The 25,908-nt window shown below is 38.8% G+C and overlaps 1 protein-coding gene across 2 annotated transcripts; it reads right to left on the bottom strand.

Moving 5' to 3' along the window:
• Positions 1–2,417: 2,417 nt before the first annotated feature.
• On the bottom strand, positions 2,418–25,805 carry LOC121390503 (caspase-3-like). 2 transcript variants are annotated; one of them, XM_041522333.1, is made up of 8 exons: positions 25,767–25,805; positions 21,194–21,236; positions 20,457–20,579; positions 18,487–18,537; positions 16,981–17,052; positions 15,747–16,046; positions 12,553–12,790; positions 2,418–2,983 (listed from the first exon to the last, which is right to left on the bottom strand). In XM_041522333.1, the coding sequence occupies exons 2-8, from the start codon at positions 21,219–21,221 to the stop codon at positions 2,851–2,853; spliced, it is 945 nt and encodes a 314-aa protein (XP_041378267.1). In that variant the 5' UTR covers positions 21,222–21,236; positions 25,767–25,805; the 3' UTR covers positions 2,418–2,850. The 2 variants fall into 2 exon arrangements, with proteins under 2 accessions (XP_041378267.1, XP_041378266.1); XM_041522332.1 differs by having other exon boundaries at positions 25,654–25,785.
• Positions 25,806–25,908: the final 103 nt, after the last annotated feature.

Raw genomic sequence — 25,908 nt, 5'->3', positions numbered from 1 at the left:
TTTTGTCCACAGAATCCTTGAAAAAAACTATTACTATGATACAGATTTCACATACTAAATTGTAACCATTTTGTCCAGACAGAATCCTTGAAAAAACTATTACTATGACATATATTTCACATACTAAATTGTAACCATTTTGTCCAGACACAATCCTTGAAATAAACTATTACTATGACACATATTTCACATACTAAATTGTAACCATTTTGTCCAGACAGAATCCTTGAAAAAACTATTACTATTTGACACATATTTCTTCTCCTCCTCTGCGTTCATTGGTCTATGCAAGTGGCGGGAACTTGTATAGTAGCTTAACTCTGTTCCCACCGCGTCAGATATGTATGCGTAAGCTTTCACGCTATGTTAAAGTTTGTTTAGTTTAACGACACCACTGGAGCACATTGATTAATTAATCATCGGCTATTAGATGTCAAACATTTGGTAATTCTGACTCGTAGTCAACAGAGGAAACCCGCTAAATTTTTCCTAATGCAGCAAGGTATCTTTTATATGCCCTTTCCCACAGACAGGAAAGCACATACCACAGGCCTTTAATATACCAGTCGTGGTGCACTGGCTGGAACGAAAAATAGCCTAATGGGCCCGCCGACGGGGATCGATCCCAACCCGACCGTTGTCTTGTTTTCAATTTGCTGTACTGTAGAAAAATTGCTTACGAAGATGGCTGATTTTGATGTTGAAGAATGGGCCGAGAAATTTGAAATAACAACAGCAACTATTGTGGCTTTGAAAGGAAAAGGTTTCCACACCAAAACAGCGTTGGCAAAACTCACACCAGAGTTGATTTCGAAACTCTTTCAAACAGGTGCCAAAGGAATTCTACCTGCCCAAGCTTTATTGTTGGAAGATGCTGGGGGTGGGGGGGGGGGGGGGGGGGTCATTTGAGATGAAAAGCATTCCAATATCACGCCATCCGAGACGACAACCATGTCCGTCCGATGGCAACGACGAACTTTGTTACGGGGATATCGTAGTGGAACACAACCATCCAGTTGGGGGGATTACAACGCAACCATCCAGTTGGGGGATTACAACGCAACCATCAAATTCGCCCTTTTCGCCGTGACAGTTGATAGTCTGAAGCTAGCATTTCAAATCGTGATATACACAATCGTAGTAAAACTGAAGTTCACAGCTGTTGTAAATCTGCCGCATACTATAAGACTAGGGTAACATAATCGATTACAAGTCGGTGAACTCTGTTAAGCCATATAAAGGGAGGCCAACGTCAGGTAATTGGTTATTTGTCGCACGTTCACAGTAATGCCGGATATCACAGCAAGGTCGCAACAAAAGGAGGGCAAGGGAGTAGTTCAGCCACACACACACACACACACACACACACACACACACACCCACCTCCACACACACACACCAATCATCAGCAGAGGGCTGGGGGCTGGTCGGGGCGAATACTATTATGAAAAGTTTGTTTTCAGTCCTACAACAATAACAAGAATAAAATATTAGCTATAAAATGTACCAGTTTATTATCAAAACAATATTTTTTTTTTAAATCCTTGTGACGCACCTGTACAATGCTTTTATTTTAATTCATTGTTGTTAAAAATGTTTCGTTTGCTCGCAAATAAGAGCAGCATGAGTTTAAAAAATAATAAAAATACAAACAGTATATATATATATTAATCACAGTAAATTGGTAATTGTTTTGTAATCATAAGTTTCGAAATAAACAAATAAACAAATAATAAAAACTATAGTACGCTCTAGCTGTATACATGTTCTGAGAACTAGCGGGAACAAGAGAGAGGAAACCTGCTACAAGTTTCCATTAGTAGCAAAAGCTATTTTAGGATAACACATTCCACGGCCTCTGATATACCAGTCGTGGTGCATTGGCTGGAACGGGAAATAGTCCAATGGGCCACCGATGGGCATCGATCCTAGACCGTATCAGGCAAGCGTTTTACCACAGGACTACGCCTCCCCCCCCCCCCCCCCCCAAAAAAAAAAAACGAACAAAAACAACAACAAAAAAACGTTAATTAAATGTGATATGATAGTATAAGATGGAAGCCAGTCGAACTGTTCAGGAGGGCCAGGAGTCACGGTCGCTAGCTAAGACTGTTTTTTGCGTCAAACGTTGAACATATGTGATATGATAGTATGGGCAACCTAGGGAGACACCATAGCATCGTAGAGGTCTAAAATTAACGAGCTACTCTCGATTCACTAATATCAAAACCTATATTAGCTCGGCCATTTACCTTTCGACCGATCGTTCAAAATTGCGCCAAATTCCCTCGATCAAAATTGCGCACCTTTTTCTCTTTAGCATTTATCTGCTCCATTCAAATTCCATAGCACCACTACCACCCCCACCCGCCTGCTGCCGAGTTGATCGGGCTGCTGGTGCTCCCTTGCACCTGCCAGTGCAGGCGGTCCCTCCTCTCCCCTCCCCCCACCTTTCCTGTCATGGACGGAGGAGCCGGCCGAGGCCGGCTCTTGTGCCCACGACAGGCGTGCGCGTAAAACCCTATGACATGACATGACATAACTGTTCAGGCTTGCCTGCAGTCACGGTCGCTAGCTAAAACTGTTTTTTTCGTCAAACGTTAAACGTATGTGATATGATAGTATAAGATGGAAGCCAGTCGAACTGTTCAGTCACGGTCGCGAGCTAAGACTGTTTTTTGCGTCAAACGTTAAACGTATGTGATATGATAGTATAAGATGGAAACCACTCGAACTGTTCCCGACCACTCTCCTTGAATGTGCATCTTGGTCCAAGAATGACGTCACAGTTAAAGGTCCAATATCGCCTGTAAAATGTTTTTGTTTTGCTCAGAAATACGAGCGTGAGTTCTAGTAGAAGATGACTTTCTTCGTGAGTGCGTTGTGATAGACTGGTGTTTGAACAACTGGTCCGCATCGCTTGGTAGTCATCTGTTTGTTCACAATGGCGTTTACACGAGTCATCATGCTGTTTAGGTCCTCGCTGGAATTTAAATAAATAAATAAATAATTTTGTTTGTTTTGTTTAACGACACCATTAGAACACATTGATTAATCAACCATTGGCTATTGGATGTCAAACATTTGGTAATTCTGACTCGTAGTCATCAGTGGAAACCCGCTACATCTTTCCTATGGCAGCAAGGGATCTATTCTATGCACTTTCCCAGACAGGATAGCACATACCACGGCCTTTGATATGCCAATCGTGGTGCACTGGCTGGAAAAGAAATAGCCCAATGGGCCCACCGACAGGGATCGATCCCACACAACCTGCCCCTAAATAAATAAATAAATAAATAAATAAAATGAATGAATGAATGAATGAATATACTTTTTTAATATTTTATTTTAAATAATGAAAATTAAACAAATAATTAATCAATAAATAAATAAAAATGTAAAAAATATAATTTAAAAACTAAAAATAAATATTTTTTAAAATTTTTATTAACGCCACCTCAAAACATTTTAAACTATGGGTATTTTCTGTCAAATATCTTTTAAATTTGATAGTTGGTTTTGACAGATAGAGAAAAAACCCACTGCCGCCACATAGGCTACAATACCAAAACAAACAAAAAATGTTTATCTTAAGGATATGCACTTCTCTGACAACACGCGATGAAGCAGGACGTATGTTCATGTGCTCTCGACTTGACCCCCCTCCCCCCCCCCCCCCCCCCCCCCACCTGGGGGAACTGCTTGTTAGTTACGGGAAGCTGTTAAAGAGTAACGCGTCACATACACTGGGTCACGGGCAGCCGTGACTTTGGTGTATGGCTAAGCGATCACTCAGAGGAGGAACGAGGGGGGGGGGGGAGGCAAAATGGCGGCTCAACCGCCAGCGGCGGTCCCGTCTGCGTCGCAGTCCCCACCCCCACGATCCGACAAGCCAGCTGTTTCAACGCAGACTGCCCAGCTCGATGAGTCGACAACAGTGTTGTACACAGCCATGTGAGAGACTCCACGGCCGGCGTCTTCCGTTCCAACACCTCCGCTTGTGTCCGCGTCGAGACCCCCACCCCCGGGGGACTCTGCAGCGACCAAGCCGGGAGGAGTCATCGAAGGATCCTTCAAGCGCTTCACAGACGGCATTGAGGTCGGGATCCACGACATGGAGCTAGGGGACGGGACTTTTGGACTTGCGGTGACGTCGCGCCGGGAGGGACTCTACAGACAAGGAGTTCTCTTCAGAGAAATGGACAACACAATGTAGGTTTCCTCTCTAAGATTATATGTCAAAATTACCAAATGTTTGATATCCAATAGCCAATCGTTAATAATTCAATGTGCTCTAGTGGTGTCGTTAAACGAAACAAACTTTAAGTCCTTTGAAGTAGTGTATTTTCCAAATCTATACTAGCTACCGGACAAGAAAGTATATAACTAGCTATATGAATGGCAGTCCTATAGGCGAAGCAAGGGAACGTTGTCGATGAAAATGGCAGTCCTCCTACACACGAAGCAATGAAAGTGTCAATGAAACTGGCTGTTCTATAGATGAAGCCAGAAACATTTGTCAATGGAAGTGGCAATCCTCTCAATGACGAAGCACAATGATACTGACTCGTAGGAATGGCCATGGTACTGTGAAAACATTCTTTTGTCTCCGTCTATTGCAGATATATGATTTAGAAAATGTCAATGGTTTTGACACTCAAATTATACTAATTAATGGGGGGGGGGGGGGGGGGAAAATGTGGTATTGAGACAACATTTTATTCAGTATTAAAAGCAGTTAAGGCTGTACAAAGTACAGTAAAGTTTGTTTTATTTAACGACGCCACTAGAGCACATTGATTTTTTATAATTTAGTTTATTACCCCAGCGGTCATTCAAAACAGGGAAAATATTTTCCATATTTTCTCAGTGAGAAATATTCTGCATTGGTTTAACGAACAATAATACTATTTAGTCGGGTCAATATACGGTTTGACCCCAAACAAATTTATACAAAAGGTTTTTTGGTTTTAATGTTATCCATGGGTCATCAGTTATTGCAGAAAAAAAGTCTCCCAAAATCTGACCCCGGGAACATGGTTAATTTGCATAATTTCAAGATGGCGACCCCCTCAAATTTCAATGTACTACAAATTTTTTACTGGTTCAATTTAGACCCTATAAATGTATTACCAACAGATAGAAACATGATACCAAACAAACCAAAAAACCAAAAAAGTCTATTGAAATTGTTTTGTGACGTCATAGTTACGTCAAATTGATGTCACATGACATCATAGGTGAGATTTGTTGCAAATAATGCCCTATAGTCCAGCGGGTAAGGGGGACAATCGTTCACTTTTTGGGGAAAGCATGAAACTTTGCAAGTGGGTAGTACATCCCAATACAATTAATTTTCGATTAGAACCCATCTCAGAAAAGCCCCCCTGGTGGCGGCCATCTTGGATTTTAATATGGCCACCATCCGGTGTATAGTTCCCTCAATATCTTCAATATTAGGGCAGGTACAGATATATTTTAAATGGCTACCCCCATGTTTTCCTAGTCATAGAATCATATGAGACCATTTACAACTTCCTGTAATGTCCGCCATCTTGGATTTCAAGATGGCCACCACATGAACCATATTTTGTCCATATCTTTGCAGTTATTGCAGATACAAAAATACTTTCAACTCCTACACCCGTGATTTCATGCTCGTAGTATAACATGAGATCATTTATGAAGGCCTATAATTTCAAGATGGCCGCCATCTGAACCTTATTTTCGTTAAAAGTGTTTAAGACTGACATGTTAAATGATTCATACTTTCAATGATTACGGTGAACTTTCAATGATCTTGTATCAGTTGACAACCTGGACAATCTGTATCAATCTCTGCCATCTTGGAATCCAATATGGCTGTCATTGTGGTCAATTGTTTGGTGACAATATTCTCCAAAATATAGCGTACACCAACATACGTTCAACAGGGGTTTAAATTCTCATTTTAAGCACATTATCCACGATGGCGAAGCAAGTGCAGATTTTCAAGACAATTCAACAACGAACACCCGTTACATTTCACTTGTCCTCGCCTTTCTTGCATCAAAATCAGTATGATCATAATCAGTATTTTTGATAACTTTTTCCACGCCACAGAAAAACAAAGTCTAAGTCATCTGCAATTATGCCCTGCAAAGAATGCCTAGTCTTCAAAACATTGACCATCACAACTGCAAAGTGCTGTACACCACAAGTTAGCTTTGAAACACTTGTAATTTCCTTTACAAGCCGACTTGCAGTGGCAGCATAGCAATTCATAACAGGCCTTGGCTGCTTCTTGTCGTATCGTCCATACGGGTGCCCAAAGACCATCCTGCTTCTTGCAACCCCAATCTGAGGGGGAGGGAACTGTTGGCTCGCCAGTCAGAGCTTGCCCCCAGATGTGTCCTGCTTGATAAGCTGCCCGCATTGTGTGCTCCTTTAAGGCAGCTGCCGTTGGTGGAATGCTCTCGATTTCTCTGGATCTTTTTGTGAATAAGTACATCCTAGCCTCATCTACACTATCCAATACGCATGTACGATCGTACAAAAGAACAACAAAGCGTTCAAGCATAGTAATGAGATCATTGGTGACATCCTCGAGCTGCAATGAGAGCTTTACAAATGCTTCTGTTACCTCAGGGTAACTCTGCCACGTTTGCCATGATGATTTTTTTTCATGGTTTGAAAAGAAGGATACAGTGTCATAACCGGTGAAAGGATGAAAAAAGGACAGCGCTTTAGATTTAGCTGGACCAAGGTGAGCTGCAATTTCATGTATCGCAATCTATCGGAACTTCTGACCAGTTCCAAAGGCCAGCCACATTTCCTGGAGTCCAGTCGAATGGAAACAAGATGTTGCAATGACAGCAACATCTATATCAACACTTCGAATTATGACTTTTCCATGCCCACATTGGGCAGCATCCCTGATGTGCAACAATTCGGGTATCAGCCTCCTCCTGTGTACATGTTCCTGAATGTTCATATCCTTGACAGAACAAACAACAGTTTTACCAGTGGTGGATATGATGACCGTGTCTTCGGAATTACATTCAGCACATTTGTAAGCTAGAAACGCAAACAGTTCTTTCTTGTTCTCATCATTGCGGAGAAAACCCGACCAATTGCCTGGTACCCTTGTATCGGAAGTAACACGTCGTCGTGTACCTTCACCTCGGCATTCCCTAGTGTAAGCATTGAGACTGTCGTCTAGATACACATCCCACACGAGGAGATGGTATTTCCCCCCTTGTCTAACGTTGCCTTTATCAGAAAGAGATGGTGGTGCCGGTTGGTTTTCGTGACGAAAGAATTCAGCAAGGTCCCCTTCTCGTCGTTGGCTTGCAATGTATAATCTTGAAAATTGGGCCTGGTCATTCTTCAATTCAGACACCTTTCCCGTGATCTTACTTTTCTCCGTACCTGGACCCATATTCACAAAAAAGTGTAAATTTACGTCTACGACTAGCACTTACGTGTGCCGTAGATTTACGTTTACGTGCAAGAAGCACCTTATTCTCAAAGATGGTCGTAAATGTAAACGTAACTTAGTTGGACGTAAATCTACGATTTAACATTCTCACTGGAGTAATTAATAAAAACACATTAGAAACGATGGCTACCGGGTAAATAACAAATGCGCAAAACTCAATTTTGTTTGTCGTCTGCTAACAATAACATTGCGAACAGTGAACCATGGCATTTTGGTATTGGTGGGGCTCCGCGTTTTGGTACGAACTTGAGGACATTTCTTAAAAAGGAAAAGATAACTCAGGAGAAATTGGCCGAGTCGAAAACATCCGTTCGATCACGAACAAAAATATGTTCAATCAGTGGGCGTTCGCCATCGCAAATTGCTTCATTTATTGGAAATACTGATAGTTTCCGTAAATAATAGTAAATAACGGCGATCGTGCTTGATTTATTATATGTACACAACTTACGTGCAGCGTTATTTGCAACCTGAGGCACTCTTATATTTACGTCCAACTTTACACGTAACTTACGTTTTCGTTGTTTCGTGAATAGCTCTTCAGTCGTAGATTTACGTTTACGTGTAAAACTAGGCTTACGATATTTTGTGAATATGGGTCCTGGTCTGCTGAATAGGGGCAATTTGTTTCGCGGAATTGTGGCATTGATAAATTTTGAGATTTTGAGATTTCCCTAGGTCCTCTATAATTTCTATTTTCCTGACTGTACTGATGACCTTTTCCGGCATTATAAGCTTTGAATTCAAATTCAGTAAGTCTTTGCTATCCTCTGTGAAAGGGTTGTCCATCTCATAATTAGCTTCTTTTGTTTTACTTGAAATTACAAATGGCAGCTATGACGTCACATGACGTCAATTTGACGTAACTATGACGTCACAAAACAATTTTGATAGACTTTTTTGTTTTTTTCTTTGATTGGTATCATGTTTCTATCTGTTGGTAATACATCTGTTGGTAATAAATTGAACCAGTAAAGAGTTTGTAGTAGATTGAAATTTGAGCGGGTCGCCATCTTGAAATTATGCAAATTAACCATGTTCCCGGGGTCAGATTTTGGGAGACTTTTTTTCTGCAATAACTGATGACCCATGGATAACATTAAAACCAAAAAACCTTTTGTATAAATTTGTTTGGGGTTCAGCCATTATTTTTCATATATTGACCCGACTAATTGGACAATTTGACGCTTACAAACTAATGACTAGTGCATTTTGCGTTATTTTGTCAGATGCACATTGCAAATTACTTAGCGATTCTAGATTATTTTTCACTGTCATACACTAGTACCACAATACGCTGTTACACTAATAATGAATTAATCTAATAGTAATTTACATAGGTGTGGCAATTACAAACTAATACTATCGTCAACGTCCCAAACTGTACTATGCTTCCAACTCCGTTCACTTTGTTTTCTCGTGCAATCAACATCCGATTTGTTGTCGTTTGCTTGTCGTTCATTTGTGAGGCGTTTTTTTCCACAGTTATTGAACATTTTCATCAACAATAAAGTTCAGACAAGTAAGTATCAAAATACAAAACTTTACAAACCCATAAAACCATTAATTTTACTGGATTGTTTTTGTTTATTCCTTAAAATGACCGATGTCGGGTCCACATGACTTGTAGAAATTGACTTAACATGGAGGAAGATGAATTAACATTCGGTGCATGTCACGTGACCTCACACGTGCCAGATCAACAAGGCCAAATCATTTAATTTTTACGATTTTTAAGCCACCTTTTGTTAAAATTTGTTTTCAATTATTATATTCGATCAACAAAAGGTAAGCCACATTAAATTTGTTGTACCTCTACTATAGTGAATAGTATTCATAATCCATATTCATAACAATTGTAAATACTTTTTGAGCGTATAAATTGTGTTAATTAAAAATCAATTCATTTAAAAAATGGTATTTTACAAACTATTCACTGGTATGAACGTAATGCCTATCCATATTGACATCAAGTGTTAGGGATGGGTGTTGGTAAAACGCGGACCGGACCAGAACGCTTGACGAACTGATTTTTTCCTTTTAAAAAAATATTAAACAAAATGTTCGTCAACTATGCGTAGTTAGAAACCTTTTTTCATGTAGTGGCCTTAAAAATGGAAACTGACGAACCGCACATGCGCGGTAGGATACTTTTTGCAAACGCATGCGCCTGGACGCAGTTAGAAACGTTGTTTTTTTTTAACTTTAACTGATTGCAATCTATTTTGTTTCACGTATCGCAGTTGAAAAATGTAGAATAGTATTTCCGTAAATATCGTATTCGTGTTTTTGTCGTTAGGTGAACGCAGTATATATGGCGCCGTTCAACAATTACGTAACGCTTTAAAGTCCGAATTGTTAACAATTACAATACATTACTCTCCTACTTTTAATTACCAACATATTTTCCTTACATTTTGCCAAGACAGAAATTGTGGGAAAAAACATAACAATGACACAGATTCCACATACCAGATTGTAACCATGTCACCTAGGCCCTATATCGACTTCGCTGACATCTACTGTCCGAACCAAAATGTTAACAACTACAAAAAATTACTCTCCTACCTTTAATTACCGTTACATTTCCTCCAAATTTTGTCCACACGCAAGTTGTGAAAAACCCAGTATGTCGCCAGTATCGACTTTGCTGAGATAGCATAGGGCAAAATACATGCAGTTTTCTGCCGTCTGCCATTTTGCTTTTTTATAGAATACTCTTCAAGAGGGTGAAAGCCTCCAAAATATGTGACATAATTAATATAAAATCAATGATCGTTAGTGGTATATTTAAACAAACAAAAAATAATTTAAAAAATTAATATGACGTCATCACGTTTGCTTTTATATCATAACATGTTATGACGTTGCTAGATTAAGTCATATCCTTTCACCCCTCTTGGAGAATATTCCATAAAAAGTCAAAATAGCAGCCGGCACAAAATTACATGCTTTTTGCCCTATGCGATCTCAGCGAAGTGGATATTGGTGACATGGTGTCATTGCAATGGTTTTTCCTAGATTTCTGTCTGGACAAAATGAGAGTAAAATCTAACAAAAAATAAAGGTAGGAGAGAAATTTCTGGTAGTTGTTAACATTTTGGTTCGGACAGGACAAAAACATGTCCCTCAAATTTAACCCTTAGGAATATATTATACACAATAGAAATACACTGTTCAGATGTTACCAGCCTAACTGACTTGGAAAAATGTGTTTGTCCTTCCAGACTGCTCAGCTCACATATCACCAATAGTTGGGCAGGCATGTTACGAAATGTTTTACACAGACAAGCAGAACTTTCCATATCCTCTGCCTGTTTTAAAATGTACCATGTTCTTTGTGTTACTCATATATACAGAAATAAAGATTGATTGACTTTAAGAGGGGTGGAAGCCTTTCAAGTATGTGACGTAATTAATGTGGCGTTATCACGATTGCTTATATCATGATCAACGAATGTCATCACGTGTTAGATTGCGTCATATCCTTCCATCCCGTCGTTGAATAATTGCCTTTAATTACGTTAGATTTCCCCTACATTTTGTCCACAGAATCCTTGATAAAAACTATTACTATGATACAGATTTCACATACTAAATTTTAACCATTTTGTCCAGACAGAATCCTTGAAATAAACTATTACTGTGACACATATTTCACATACTAAATTGTAACCATTTTGTCCATACAGAATCCTTGAAGAAATAAACTATTACTGTGACACATATTTCACATACTAAATTTTAACCATTTTGTCCAGACAGAATCCTTGAAATAAACTATTACTGTGGAACATATTTCACATACTAAATTGTAACCATTTTGTCCAGACACAATCCTTGAAGAAAAAAAACTATTACAATGTACTATGACACATATTTCATATACTAAATTGTAACCATTTTGTCCAGGCAGAATCCTTGAAAAAAAACCCACACTATTACTATGACACATATTTCACATACTAAATTGTAACCATTTTGTCCAGACAGAATCCTTGAAATAAACTATTACTATTAATTTATCTCACTTGCACTCGCTTTTAGGTTTTACCTAAAATACTGTCGGAAATAGAATAAAAATTATTTTCGTCAATTATTTCTTACATATTAAATAGACAAGTAAATATTTTGTAAATATCTATTTAATGATAGTCTACCTAATTTAGCATTTACTTGTTTGGGCTCTCATTGATGTACAAGGTGGTGTTTACTCTTGAAATTAAAATAAAGATGTTGGTAAACAGGTGATTTGTGCACTTTATTGGAACAGACTATAACCAATTTTGGTCAATATGTGTCAATTTCAATGCTGTTATCATATGTGAGGGACCGTTTCTGATGACGGCTTACACCTATCCCTCTCCAAAACAAAATATTTGTAGACATTTATAAGTAACTTTTGAGCAAAATTGTCAAGAACCATTCTGAGTCTATGATCTATTATACCGGTATTAAAGGTGCTACCTCAAAGTTGCATAATGACAGCTATTGCAAATCATGTTTTTATTAAATTTTGCTTTAACATTTAAAGACTACACCTTTAACTATATGCCCATAAATGATTATAGGAAATAATTTTATCTACTAGTAGAAAATACATTTTTATTGGAGAATCTGTATCACAGATGCTCACATATAACTTCTGATATAGCACCTTAAAGTGGTTGCAAGATTGTGTAAATTTCTAATGTACTTAAATATGCTGGTCATAATTAATAATTTAGGCTGCAATTCAAAATAATCAGTTAACTTGCAGTTTTAAATTAAAAGTTTGTTTAAAGGTAAATGAAACTGACACATATCGATCAAAATGTGTTATAGTCTGTTCCAATAAGGTCACAAATCTCCTGTTTACTGACATCTTTATTTTAATTTCAAGAGTAAACACCACCTTGTACATCAATGAGAGCCCAAACAAGTAAATGCTAAATTAGGTAGAGTATCATTAAATAGGTAGGCCTATTTACAAAATATTTATTTGTCAGTTTCATATGAAAGAAATAATTGACGAAAATCATTTAGTTAATATTATATTGTGATTTGGAAATGAACGTTTCATATAATACCTGTCTGCATATTTCTCGAACACGTCTGCTAGAGCCTGTATGTACCAACAGCCGCTGTTTTCGTCCCGCAGTGCCCTGTATCCGGGCACGGTGGCGTACCCGAACATGAAATCCTTCTCGTTCGGGATCCCTGCCGGAAGTTGCGATTGCGCATGCACAGCTGCTAGATCTACTTCCTCTGGCAGATCCTTGTCCAGTTTGACGTCACTGGTAATGGTCGAATCATAACTAGTACACCCTGAAGAGAAGGGAAATAAACGACGAGAGTATTGCTAGCCTCAGACTATCACCTGCCACGACAATGTTGGCCAACTGTCTGTCACGACTTCTACGACTGTCCAGTTGCTAGTCTGAGCACTCTTACAACTCTATTCTCGTCGTATAACCCATTAGTTGTTCATCTGAGCGCGCCCGTCGTAAGCCGGGAGTTTGGGGAATTACAACGCAACCGTCGAGTTGACCAACTTCGTCGTGACAGTTGACGGTCTAGCATAATGTAAATTAAAAGCAAAACGTATACTGTGGAATCACTTTTATTTATGATGGTCCAAATTCCGAGCCATATACTGTTAAAAAGATTTCTAAGCATAGGAGGGCTAGTCTTACGTATTTCGGTAATTTCACTCCCTGCAGATCGGAATAAACCCAATCAGATAATAGGTCCACTGAACGAGTTCGATCTCACCCCTAGGGGTTAACTCAAGGGTAAAGATAAGCGTATGAGACCGGGGGCAGGGGAGGGGGGCAACTGCCCCCTAGTGCTGGAACAAATCTCAAATTCGGACAAAAATTATACAGATATTCGGAGAAAATGTACTAACCTGAGACCTTTTTACCATGTGCCAGTGCACCATGACTGGTATATCAAAGGTCGTGGTATGTGCTATCCTGTCTGTGGGATGGTGCATATAAAACATTCCTTGCTACTAATGGAAAAAAATGTACTGGGTTTCCTCTCTATGACTGTGTCAAAATTACCATATGTTTGACATCCAATAGCCGATGATTAATAAATCAATGTGCTCTAGTGGTGTTGTTAAACAAAACAAACATTTTTTTTTACCATGTATTTCCATCATTCTACCCACAAAATCAGTTGTAATCCATGTAAAAATGCGTAGTGATTCGTTTGCAATACTATATAGTTGTTTGGTAGTAATTCGTTTTATGAAATTTAAATAAAGTAATCAAGTTTTCATCTTTTTTTTCTTTTTCTTGGAGGGGTGGGGGAAGGGTATTTGACCTAACAGAATCATAGACAGCCTGGTTGGCCCCGTCCGATAGTATGAAATAATTATTTAACCGTGTACTGTAAACCACACAGTGAAACCCCCCTAAACTGGACACCCACGGGGCCAAGTAAAATACAATCAGGTTATAACGGTATCCGGTATGTATGTATTGATGTATCTGTGTTAGTATGTATGTATGTATTGATGTTTTTATGTGTGTGTGCGTGCGTGTGCATGCGCAGGCCCGTAGGAATGATATCTGGAGGGGGTACAATTCCCAGTGAAGTGGGCACGGTGTATTGTGTGTGTGTGTGTGTGTTTCGGAATGTGGGCAAAAATAATTTTTTTATCTTTATTTAATATAGAGTAGGGAAAAAACGTACAGTTTCTTCAAGTGGGAGTCCCCTGGTTCCCACGGCCTAATGCGTTTGTATATGTGTATGTTTTATTAAGGATAACGGATGATTCTTCTTAAAACGACATCTTATTATCATTTCAGACAAGTCAAAACGCCGTAACAATGCAACCCCTGCAATTGCCCAAGCAAGTCGGCAATGCAGTGGAGATTGCCGTGGTGCTTTTAGTTCTCCACGGCATTCTTTTGCCTTGGACTATTTTGGATTTATTTTTTCAATGGCATGTTTTTTGCAGTGGACATTTTCTTAATTGCAGTGGTTGACGATGGGCGTAAAAACGCCGTAACCTATACATTTAAATCGTCCAAATGCTGTGACATTTCTTCCTCTATTAGAGAGTCTATAGTCTAGATTTAAGGTTTCCTAAGCATGGTGCCTGATCGTACCGATTTGATGGGCTGGGACATAGCCCAGTAGTAAAGTGCTCGCCTGATGCACGGTCGGTCTAGGATCTATTCCCATCGGTGGACTCGTTGGGCTATTTCTGGTTCCAGCCAGTGCACCGCCACTGGTATGTCAAAGGTCATGTTATGTGCTGTCCTGTCTCTGGGATGTTGTTTATAAAAGATCCCTTGCTACTAATGGCAAAATGTAGCAGGTTTCCCCTCTAAGACTGTATGTTGAAAATACCAAATGTTTGACATTCAATAACACTTGATTAATTAATCAATGTGCTCTAGTGGTGTCGATAAACGAAACAAACTTCTAAGCATATGGCATAGGTCCGTCCTTATAAAATGTTAGTCTAGAGTGACTCAAATCTCTAGATTGTGTATGTAGCATTGAACTTCAGACTTTCAGAGTCCAAGCATATGGCATAGGTCCGTCCTTATAAAACGTTAGTCTAGAGTGACTCAAATCTCTAGATTGTGTATGTAGCATTGAACTTCAGACTTTCAGAGTCCAAGCATATGGCATAGGTCCGTCCTTATAAAACGTTAGTCTAGAGTGACTCAAATCTCTAGATTGTGTATGTAGCATTGAACTTCAGACTTTCAGAGTCCAAGCATATGGCATAGGTCCGTCCTTATAAAACGTTAGTCTAGAGTGACTCAAATCTCTAGATTGTGTATGTAGCATTGAACTTCAGACTTTCAGAGTCCAAGCATGTGGCATAGGTCCGTCATTATACAACTTTAGATTCAAATCTCTACAATTTGTACGTAGCGTTAAAGTTTTAGACTATTAAAGGAAGAAAGGAAATGTTTTATTTAATTATGAACTAAACACATTTTATTTACGGTTATATGGCGTCGGACATATGGTTAAGGACCACAGATATTGAGGGAGGAAACCCGCTGTCGCCATTTCATGGGCTACTCTTTTCGATTAGCAGCAAGGGCTCTTTTATATACACCATCCCATAGACAGAATAGCACATACCACGGTGCACTGGCTGAAGCGAGAAATAGCCCAATGGGCCCACTGACGGGGATCGATCCCAAACTGACTACGCATCAAGCGAGCGTTTTACCACTGGGCTACAGACTATTAAGGAGTCTTGAGTTTAGGCTTAAAGTTTTCTAAGTATGCTGCCCGACCGTACCGATTTGGTAGTTCTCGCCTCGGCACGCCTGGATAAAGAAGATCTTCGGCTTGTCGATGAGGTTTTTACACCTGTCTGGCTGGAAATAGCTTGACAGATCATTCACCTTGACGTAGAAGTTGTCAGTACCGAGCAGCTGGCCGTCTTTGCCGTGTGACATGATGATGCACACGAGGCAGTCGAAGTCGGCTTTAAATTCACGGGCTTCCTTCGCCATGACATCCTTCATCTTGTCTGCTGTCAGATCACACGACACTCTGACATCAAATTCTAGGTTTTTGAATATTTTCTCCAGTCTTTCTAGAATTTAGACAGAAGGATATTTAAAGATATTAGTATGAGTTTTCAGCCATACTTTCTCGAGTCTCTCTAGAATTTATATAGAAAGATATTTAAAGATATTGTTATGAGTTTTCAGCCATACTTTCTCGAGTCTCGCTAGAATTTATATAGAAAGATATTTAAAGATATTGTTATGAGTTTTCAGCCATACTTTGTCGAGTCTCTCTAGAATTTATATAGAAAGATATTTAAAGATATTGTTATGAGATTTCAGCCATACTTTCTCGAGTCTCTCTAGAAGTTAAACAGAAATATATTTAAAGATACCTTTCTGAGTTTTAAGCCATGTTTTATCGTACGCTTATACCTACACGGCCTATATGCCTTCTCTTTCACCAGCCATTTAAATTAACATTACTAGCCACTTAAAGGTGCAGACCCTAGTTTCAACCCGTAAAAATGGATACTAAGTTTAGTTAAGTTACAAACCTGTAACACATTTGGATAACGTTACAAGAGTAATAAACAAGAGTCTGTGAAGTTGAAACGGTGAAATATCGTTAAAAATAGACTAAAACTCGACTCCATAACTGTTATTTCTCAGACGCACGTGCGTTTTTAAAAGTATGAAAAATGCATTTTGTGGTATTAGAAAGACCAAGATCACCAGAAACACTTCGGTTGTACGGAAACGGATAATCTAAACAATAAAATATAAGTAATCAGTGATCATAAACGGCTCTAATAGTGACAAATATGCCTTAGTGTTTACAAACTAGGGTCTGTCTCTTGAGAAAAACTGAAGAAAAATAACAGGCACATGAATACATTGGTGCAGGGGGGGGAGGGGGGGGAAGAGAGAGACTGGTCCTAATGACCTCCTAGCTATACCTCTGTCTCCCGTCTCCCCATGTGGACAATTATAGAAAGAATGAAAAGAGATGAATTGTACCTAAATCTTTGTGAGCTCCTTTCCTTGTGTCACCTCCAGGGAAATTCTCATTCTGAATGATAAGACAGAGACCTAAAAACAAGAAGAACAACACTAACAATCAACCAATCAGCCATATCCTAGGTTCAGACTACCAACTGTCACGACGGAGTTGGCCAACTCGCCGCTCTCTCTCTCTGATTCTATGACTGTCCATTTGCTAGTCTGAGAGCTCTTACAACTGGATTCTCGTCGTATACATGTCATACAACCGATTAGTTGTTAATCTGAGCACACCCGTCGTAAGTCGGGAGTTGAGGAAATTACAACGCAACTATCGAGTTGGCCAACTTAGTCGTGACAGTTGATAGTCGGAGCTCTCCAACAACAACAGTTTTATATGTGTGTATGTGTATATTTGTGTATTAGACCTCGGGCCAAAGGCAGATGTTTTACAAAATTACTATTTTCTACTTTTGTTCTTGTTTCTACATTCTTGTTTTAATTTGTTTGGCTAATACTATGTTTTGTTTATTTATTCAGGCACGGTGTGTGTGTGGGGGGGGGGGGGGGGGGGGGGGGTCTAGCTCTCCCCCAATTCTGAATCAAAAATATTATTGGTAGTAAATCTTAAGGCATAGATCAATTTTACTTTTAGAATGTAGGAAATTGCATTTCAGGACATCTAAGTTTTCAAAATGTTACAGGGAAACATACACCCCCCCACCCCACCCCGAACCCCCTAGAAACTTTGCTTTGCCCCCTCGATCTCAGTCAGCCTCCCCGATGTCTACTTACTTCCGACGTGCCTGTTATTAGCCTAAAAAGATGAAAGGAAATAAGCAAACAAGTGAAAAGTGGACTGGGTTGGAGGCTTACAAGCAGTCTTAGGCAGCGGGTAGTTGTGTAGGGACTATGTTCTTCAGATTGGATTTGTTTTTCTGTGGGCAATAACTGGACATGGTGTAATGTTGTTGTTGTTGGGGGGTTTTGTTGGTATTTTTGTTTGGGGGTTTTTTTGTGGGTGGGGGGTTGGGGGGGCATAAACGTATGAAATATAAAAAGTCCTTTCATAAATTTACTAATATCAACGTTACGTCGATTATATATGTATATATGTGTGTGTGTGTGTGTGTGTGTGTGTGTGTGTGTGTGTGCGTGTTTTGTATGTATTTTGGGTGTGCTGTGTGTGTGTGTTGTGTGTGTGTGTGTGTGTGGTGTGTGTGTGTGTGTGTCGTCCTCTCTTTCTATCTCTTTCTCTGTCTGTCTGTCTGTGTCTCTCTCTCCCTCCCTCCCTCCCTCCCCTCTCTCTCTCTCTCTCTCTCTCTCTCTCCTCTCTCTCTCTCTCTCTCTCTCTCTCTCTCTCTCTCTCTCTCTCTCTCTCTCTCTCTCTCTCTCTCTCTCTCTCTCTCTCTCTCTCTGCGTTTCGTATGTTTGTATGTATGTGTTAATCCTACATCACCACCACCACCCTCAATCATATGCTTAAAAACAATACTATATGCCTGCACTCCATGTTAGGCCTACCTTTTGGATGGGAATCCATTTTGTAATATTCGTCAGTCAAATCTTTGGGTGCTAGAATACAATACAATTACAGTGAAATAATTAATATGATGAAATTATAATAGTGTTACATTAAAACACGGAGCAGTTTGTTTTAGAAAGTGTTGGCTAAAAGCTGTTCCACTTTATACATTTTACACACCAAAACAGGTGACTTAAAGGTGTAGGCCTAGTTTCAACCCGTACAAATGGACACTATAAGTTTAGTTAATCTACAAACCTTTAACACATTTGGATTAAGTTACAACAGAGTGAAACAAAAGTCTGTGACATTGAAACAGAGAACTATCCTTAAAAATAGACTAGAACTTGACTCAATAACCGTAATTTCTTAGACTCACATGCGTTTTTAAAAATATAAAAAATTATTTTTTTGGTACATATTAGAAACCACCAGGATGACCAGTTATACGGAAATGGATAATCTAAACAATAAAATGTAAGCAATGTTTGATTACACAAACAGCTCTAATATTGAAAAATATGTCGTAGTGTTTAAAAACTAGCGTCGGTCACTTTAATTAACAGGTGCTAGCGTAGTTCTTGAAAGAAAAGACGAAAAAGTTTATTTTGTTTAATGACACCACTAGAGCACATTGACTTATTAATCATCGGCCCAATGAATGTAACTGGCACGAAAGTACTAAAACATGAATGACATGCCAGCACGAAAGTACCAGAACATGAATGACATGCCAGCACGAAAGTACCAAAACATGAATGACATGCCAGCACGAAAGTACCAAAACATGAATGACATGCCAGCACGAAAGTACCAAAACATGAATGACATGCCAGAACGAAAGTACTAAAACATGAATGACATGCCAGCACGAAAGTACCAAAACATGAATGACATGCCAGAACGAAAGTACTAAAACATGAATGACACGCTAAAACGAAAGTACTAAAACATGAATGACACGCCAGAACGAAAGTACTAAAATATGAATGACACGCCAGCGCTAAAGTACTAAAACATGAATGACACACCAGAACAAAAGTATTAAAACATGAATGACACGCCAGAACGAAAGTACTAAAACATGAATGACACGCCAGAACAAAAGTATTAAAACATGAATGACACGCCAGAACGAAAGTACTAAAATATGAATGACACGCCAGCGCTAAAGTACTAAAACATGAATGACACACCAGCGCTAAAGTACTAAAATATGAATGACACGCCAGCGCTAAAGTACTAAAACATGAATGACACGCCAGCGCTAAAGAACTAAAACATGAATGACACGCCAGAACAAAAGTATTAAAACATGAATGACACGCCAGAACGAAAGTACTAAAATATGAATGACACGCCAGCGCTAAAGTACTAAAACATGAATGACACGCCAGAACAAAAGTGTTAAAACATGAATGACACGCCAGAACGAAAGTACTAAAACATGAATGACACCCCAGCATGACAGTACTAAAACATGAATGACACGCCAACGCGAAAATACCAAAACATGAATGACACGCCAGCGCGAAAGTACTAAAACATGAATGACACGCCAGCGCGAAAGTGTTAAAACATGAATGACACGCCAGAACGAAAGTACTAAAATATGAATGACACGCCAGCGCTAAAGTACTAAAACATGAATGACACGCCAGCGTTAAAGTACTAAAACATGAATGACACGCCAGAACAAAAGTATTAAAACATGAATGACACGCCAGAACGAAAGTACTAAAACATGAATGACACCCCAGCATGACAGTACTAAAACATGAATGACACGCCAGCGCGAAAATACCAAAACATGAATGACACGCCAGCGCGAAAGTACTAAAACATGAATGACACGCCAGCGCGAAAGTACTAAAACATGAATGACACGCCAGCACGAAAGTACCAAAACATGAATGACACACCAGCGCGAAACTACCAAAACATCACCTCACTTGAAACAACACCTCACCTGTTGTCTTTGTTTTGTGACTCACTCTAACCCCATGACTACCCAGTACCAGACTGTCACACTGAATGTTGCCAACCACCATCACGTTGCTGCAGTTGGTGATGTTAATGTGTGATCTGCCTCCTGGAACCCAAGTGAATAATAAGAAGAACAACAACAACAAGAACAAGAAGAAGACCACCAACAACAATAATAGTTGCATATACATATACATTACCATTGTAATATAGTGTGGTGTGGTGGTGGTGTGGTACGATGTGGTGTGATGTTGTAGAGTGGTGGTGTGGTGTGGTGTTGTAGTATAGTATAGTGTGGTGGTGTGGTGTGATGTTGTAGTGGGTGGTGTGGTGTGGTGTTGTAGTGTAGTATAGTGTGGTGGTGTGATATGGTATAGTATGGTGTGGTGTTGTAGTGTAGTTTAATGTGGTGGTGTGGTGTGGTGTTGTAGTGTAGTATAGTGTAGTGGTGTGGTGTGGTGTTCTAGTGCAGTGTGGTGCGATGTAGTGAACTGTAATGAAATGGAATGGAATATAACAATAACAAATAATATACATGTAATAAATATTACCTGAATCTTTATGCACTTTGAAGCCTCCGTAATGTAATGCAACGCAACGCAACGTAATGCACTACAACACAACGCAATGCGATGCAATGTAATATAATGCAATTTAATTTACTGCAATAAAATGTAATATAATAATAACAACAAATAATATACATGTAATAAATATTACCTGAAGCTTCACGAAGTCTTCGTGACATGGTTTACTGCAGTCCCTGAAAATACACACAGGATGGCGTGTACACAGCAATAGACGGAACTAGTGGATAGTTGGTATTTAAATACACACAGGATGGCGTGTACACAGCAATAGATGGAACTAGTGGATAGTTGGTATTTAAATACACACAGGATGGCGTGTACACAGCAATAGACGGAACTAGTGGATAGTTGGTATTTAAATACACACAGGATGGCGTATACACAGCAATAGATGGAACTAGTAGATAGTCTTGGTATTTAAATACACACACTAATGACAACACAACATTAAGCTTAAGTAAACATCTTAGTTAATATTTAAACACACACAATAGCGAGTACACGATAATATATATGGTTAATGAATAGTTGATAGATGTTATGGAATGGAATGGAATAGTGTTTAACGTGCACGTTCAGAGCAACCTGTAGTAGCGCACGCCTGTCATGGGCACAGGTGCCGGCCTCGGTCGGCTCCTCTGTCAAGGACAGGAAAGTTGGGGAAGGTAGGAGGGTGGACCACCTGTACTGGCAGGTGCAAGGTAGCACCAGCAGTCCGGCCGTAGCCGGTAACAGGCGGAGGGTGATAAGGTGCTATGGAATTGGGAATGTCCAATAGGATTAAGCCAAAGAGAATTGGTACGCATTCTTGATGAAGGAATTTAGGCGCAATTTTGAACGGTTGGTCGAAAAGGAAAAGATAGGGAGCTACGTATAGGTTTGGAATTTTAGTAGGTCGAATAGATGTTACATTACAAAATAACAGATATAGGTCTACTATAGTTAATGAGTAGTTGGTTATACAACTAGAATGACGTAGACGCAATAATATATAGTTAATGAGTAGTTGGTTATACAAGGAGAATGACGTAGACGCAATAATATATAGTTAATGAGTAGTTGGTTATACAACTAGAATGACGTAGACGCTATAATATATAGTTAATGAGTAGTTGGTTATACAAGGAGAATGACGTAGACGCAATAATATATAGTTAATGAGTAGTTGGTTATACAACGAGAATGACGTAGACGCAATAATATATAGTTAATGAGTAGTTGGTAAAACAACGAGAATGACGTAGACGCTGTAATATATAGTTAATGAGTAGTTGGTTATACAACGAGAATGACGTAGACGCAATAATATATAGTTAATGAGAAGTTGGTTATACAACGAGAATGACGTAGACGCTATAATATATAGTTAATGAGTAGTAGGTTATACAACGAGAATGACGTAGACGCTATAATATATAGTTAATGAGTAGTTGGTTATACGAGAATGACGTAGACGCAATAATATATAGTTAATGAGTAGTTGGTAAAACAAAGAGAATGACGTAGACGCTATAATATATAGTTAATGAGTAGTAGCTTATACAACGAGAATGACGTAGACGTTATAATATATAGTTAATGAGTAGTTGGTTATACAAGGAGAATGACGTAGACGCTATAATATATAGTTAATGAGTAGTTGGTTATACAACGAGAATGACGTAGATGCTATAATATATAGTTAATGAGTAGTTGGTTATACAACGAGAGTGACGTAGACGCTATAATATATAGTTAATGAGTAGTTGGTTATACAACGAGAGTGACGTAGACGCTATAATATATAGTTAATGAGTAGTTGGTTATACAACGAGAGTGACGTAGACGCAATAATATATAGTTAATGAGTAGTTGGTAAGACAACGAGAATGACGTAGACGCAATAATATATAGTTAATGAGTAGTTGGTAAGACAACCAGAATGACGTAGGCGCAATAATATGTAGTTAATGAGTAGTAGGTTAGACAACGAGAATGACGTAGACGCTATAATATGTAGTTAATGAGTAGTTGGTTATACAAGGAGAATGACGTAGACGCTATAATATATAGTTAATGAGTAGTTGGTTATACAAGGAGAATGACGTAGACGCAATAATATATAGTTAATGAGTAGTTGGTTATACGAGAATGACGTAGACGCTATAATAGTTAATAGTTAATGAGTAGACGCTATAATATATAGTTTGGTTATATAACGAGAATGACGTAGACGCTATAATATATAGTTAATGAGTAGTTGGTTATACAACGAGAATGGCGTAGACGCTATAATATATATAGTTAATGAGGAGTAGCTTATACAACGAGAATGACGTAGACGCTATAATATGTAGTTAATGAGTAGTTGGTTATACAACGAGAATGACGTAGATGCTATAATATATAGTTAATGAGTAGTTGGTTATACAAGGAGAATGACGTAGACGCAATAATATATAGTTAATGAGTAGTTGGTTATACGAGAATGACGTAGACGCTATAATATATAGTTAATGAGTAGTTGGTTATATAACGAGAATGACGTAGACGCTATAATATATAGTTAATGAGTAGTTGGTTATACAACGAGAATGGCGTAGACGCTATAATATATATAGTTAATGAGGAGTAGCTTATACAACGAGAATGACGTAGACGCTATAATATGTAGTTAATGAGTAGTTGGTTATACAACGAGAATGACGTAGATGCTATAATATATAGTTAATGAGTAGTTGGTTATACAAGGAGAATGACGTAGACGCAATAATATATAGTTAATGAGTAGTTGGTTATACGAGAATGACGTAGACGCTATAATATATAGTTAATGAGTAGTTGGTTATATAACGAGAATGGCGTAGACGCTATAATATATAGTTAATGAGTAGTTGGTTATACAACGAGAATGGCGTAGACGCTATAATATATATAGTTAATGAGGAGTAGCTTATACAACGAGAATGACGTAGACGCTATAATATATAGTTAATGAGTAGTAGCTTATACAACGAGAATGGCGTAGACGCAATAATATATAGTTAATGAGTAGTAGCTTATACAACGAGAATGACGTAGACGCTATAATATATAGTTAATGAGGAGTTGGTAAAACAACGAGAATGGCGTAGACGCAATAATATATAGTTAATGAGGAGTTGGTAAAACAACGAGAATGGCGTAGACGCAATAATATATAGTTAATGAATAACTGATATTCAAATGGTCTATACCCAACTCCAACTTCGTTATTCGCCTGAATTTAAAATAATAATAATAATAATAATAATAATAAATTCAAAACCAAAACAACACCAAAAAAAAAAAAATGAAAAATAAAACAAAACAAAAAGAAACAATGAAACAAACACCAAAACTAAAAAAAAAAAAAAATTAAACGAACAATGAAACAAACAAACCAACAACAAACAATACCAACACTACCCCGACATGTTGGCCCGTAGGACCGCTATATGTGAAGTGTGTGGGGACAGGATATGCTAGTGCGGGAGGGCAAGAATATTAAAAACAAAATTATAATTAAAAAAGTAAATGTTTGCCCCCCCCCCTCCCCCCCTCCCCCAGCCCACTCACTCCGGTTCCTACAGACTTGTGTATATGGAGGTGTCGCTTAAACAAACCCCAACACTAGTAAGTCCCATTAGGGTTGTAGGGTGGGGTGGGTGTATTGGGGGCTGTGATTGCTGAAGATAGTTCAGGTACTCTGCCGTTAGAAAGCTAGACGGATATTTGTCCAAAGGTCATCTAGCTTCAGAGTCGGATTTAGGGGGGGGGGGGGGGCAGGGACCCGCCCCCCTACATTTGCGAGTTATATATTTTTTATATATTAATTTTCATTTTTTTTACGATCCTCCTCCAAACCTCCCCTAATGTTCCTTTGGCATTTCGCCTCATGTCATTGGGCACCTCCCCTCTAACTGGATTTTTTTTTTGGGGGGGATACGCCACTGAGCTTTCTAATGGCAAAGTACCACGGCTGGGGCGTCTGGCCTCTTCTTTTCGAAATTTATAAAACGATATTTTTTTTAACATCATTTTATTATCTATTTAGCCAACTGCATCTTGGCCGTTAACTGCTGTAAATGATCGACGAACGTTGCCTCAATTCACTATCTGCCCTGGATTGGGCCCCGGACATGCTCGAAACCCTCGTGGTATATGAGCATGTTAAAATATTATCGGATCGCATTAATTCACTATCAAACCATAGGTAACTGAAGAAAAGCTTCACCGCGTCACGTGATAAACAATGGCGGCCAGGGGTCGAAGTACCCGTATGTTCGGTTCCGAGAATACCGTATAATTTCCACCCACCCACCCCCGCCACGCCAACAGAATACGGTTTTATTTTATCACTACATAATATTTGTAATGAAAAGGTTCCCTAATTCAAATTACGTATTAACATAACCGTTCGCGTCCACATCGTTAGCGTAACGCTATTAATTCATCACAAAAAGGAAATGATCAATAAGCCCTCAAGTTAAAAATAGATGGGGAATTCCAAGTTTCGAAATTGCACTAGCCTGTCACCTTCTTTCCGTATTATATCTTTATCGACAACTACTAAAATGAAATACAATATACCTTTACGTATCTTCGAATGAGTACTTTGTGACTGTCAATTAAAAATTACACATAAGAGAAATAAAACCGGCGAAATGACACATTTTTACTAAGTAAGTGACAAGGCCGCTCACCCGTCTTATGACTCCGTGGACGTTTATCAAAGGGTTTGGCATGCGCATGCGCCCCACCTATCGGATTTTGACTAATTTAGACGAAACCAGGGGTGACTATTGTGGTCAGTTAAAATATTATTGTGATAGTATTGCAATAGTG

Source organism: Gigantopelta aegis, chromosome 15 (genome assembly GCF_016097555.1).
Source record: "Gigantopelta aegis isolate Gae_Host chromosome 15, Gae_host_genome, whole genome shotgun sequence".
Lineage (NCBI taxonomy): Eukaryota > Metazoa > Mollusca > Gastropoda > Neomphalida > Peltospiridae > Gigantopelta > Gigantopelta aegis.
This window is presented reverse-complemented; position numbering and strand designations above follow the sequence as displayed.

What these genes read in the sequence shown, in the direction of transcription:
- LOC121390503 (XM_041522333.1), bottom strand. Translation starts at nt 21,221, where the DNA reads ATGTCACGAAGACTTCGTGAAGCTTCAG. An exon ending in AAGACTTCGTGAAGCTTCAG is followed by an intron (nt 20,580 to 21,193) that starts GTAATATTTATT and finishes CTTGGGTTCCAG; the next exon opens with GAGGCAGATCACACATTAAC. An exon ending in TCACAAAACAAAGACAACAG is followed by an intron (nt 18,538 to 20,456) that starts GTGAGGTGTTGT and finishes ATTGTATTCTAG; the next exon opens with CACCCAAAGATTTGACTGAC.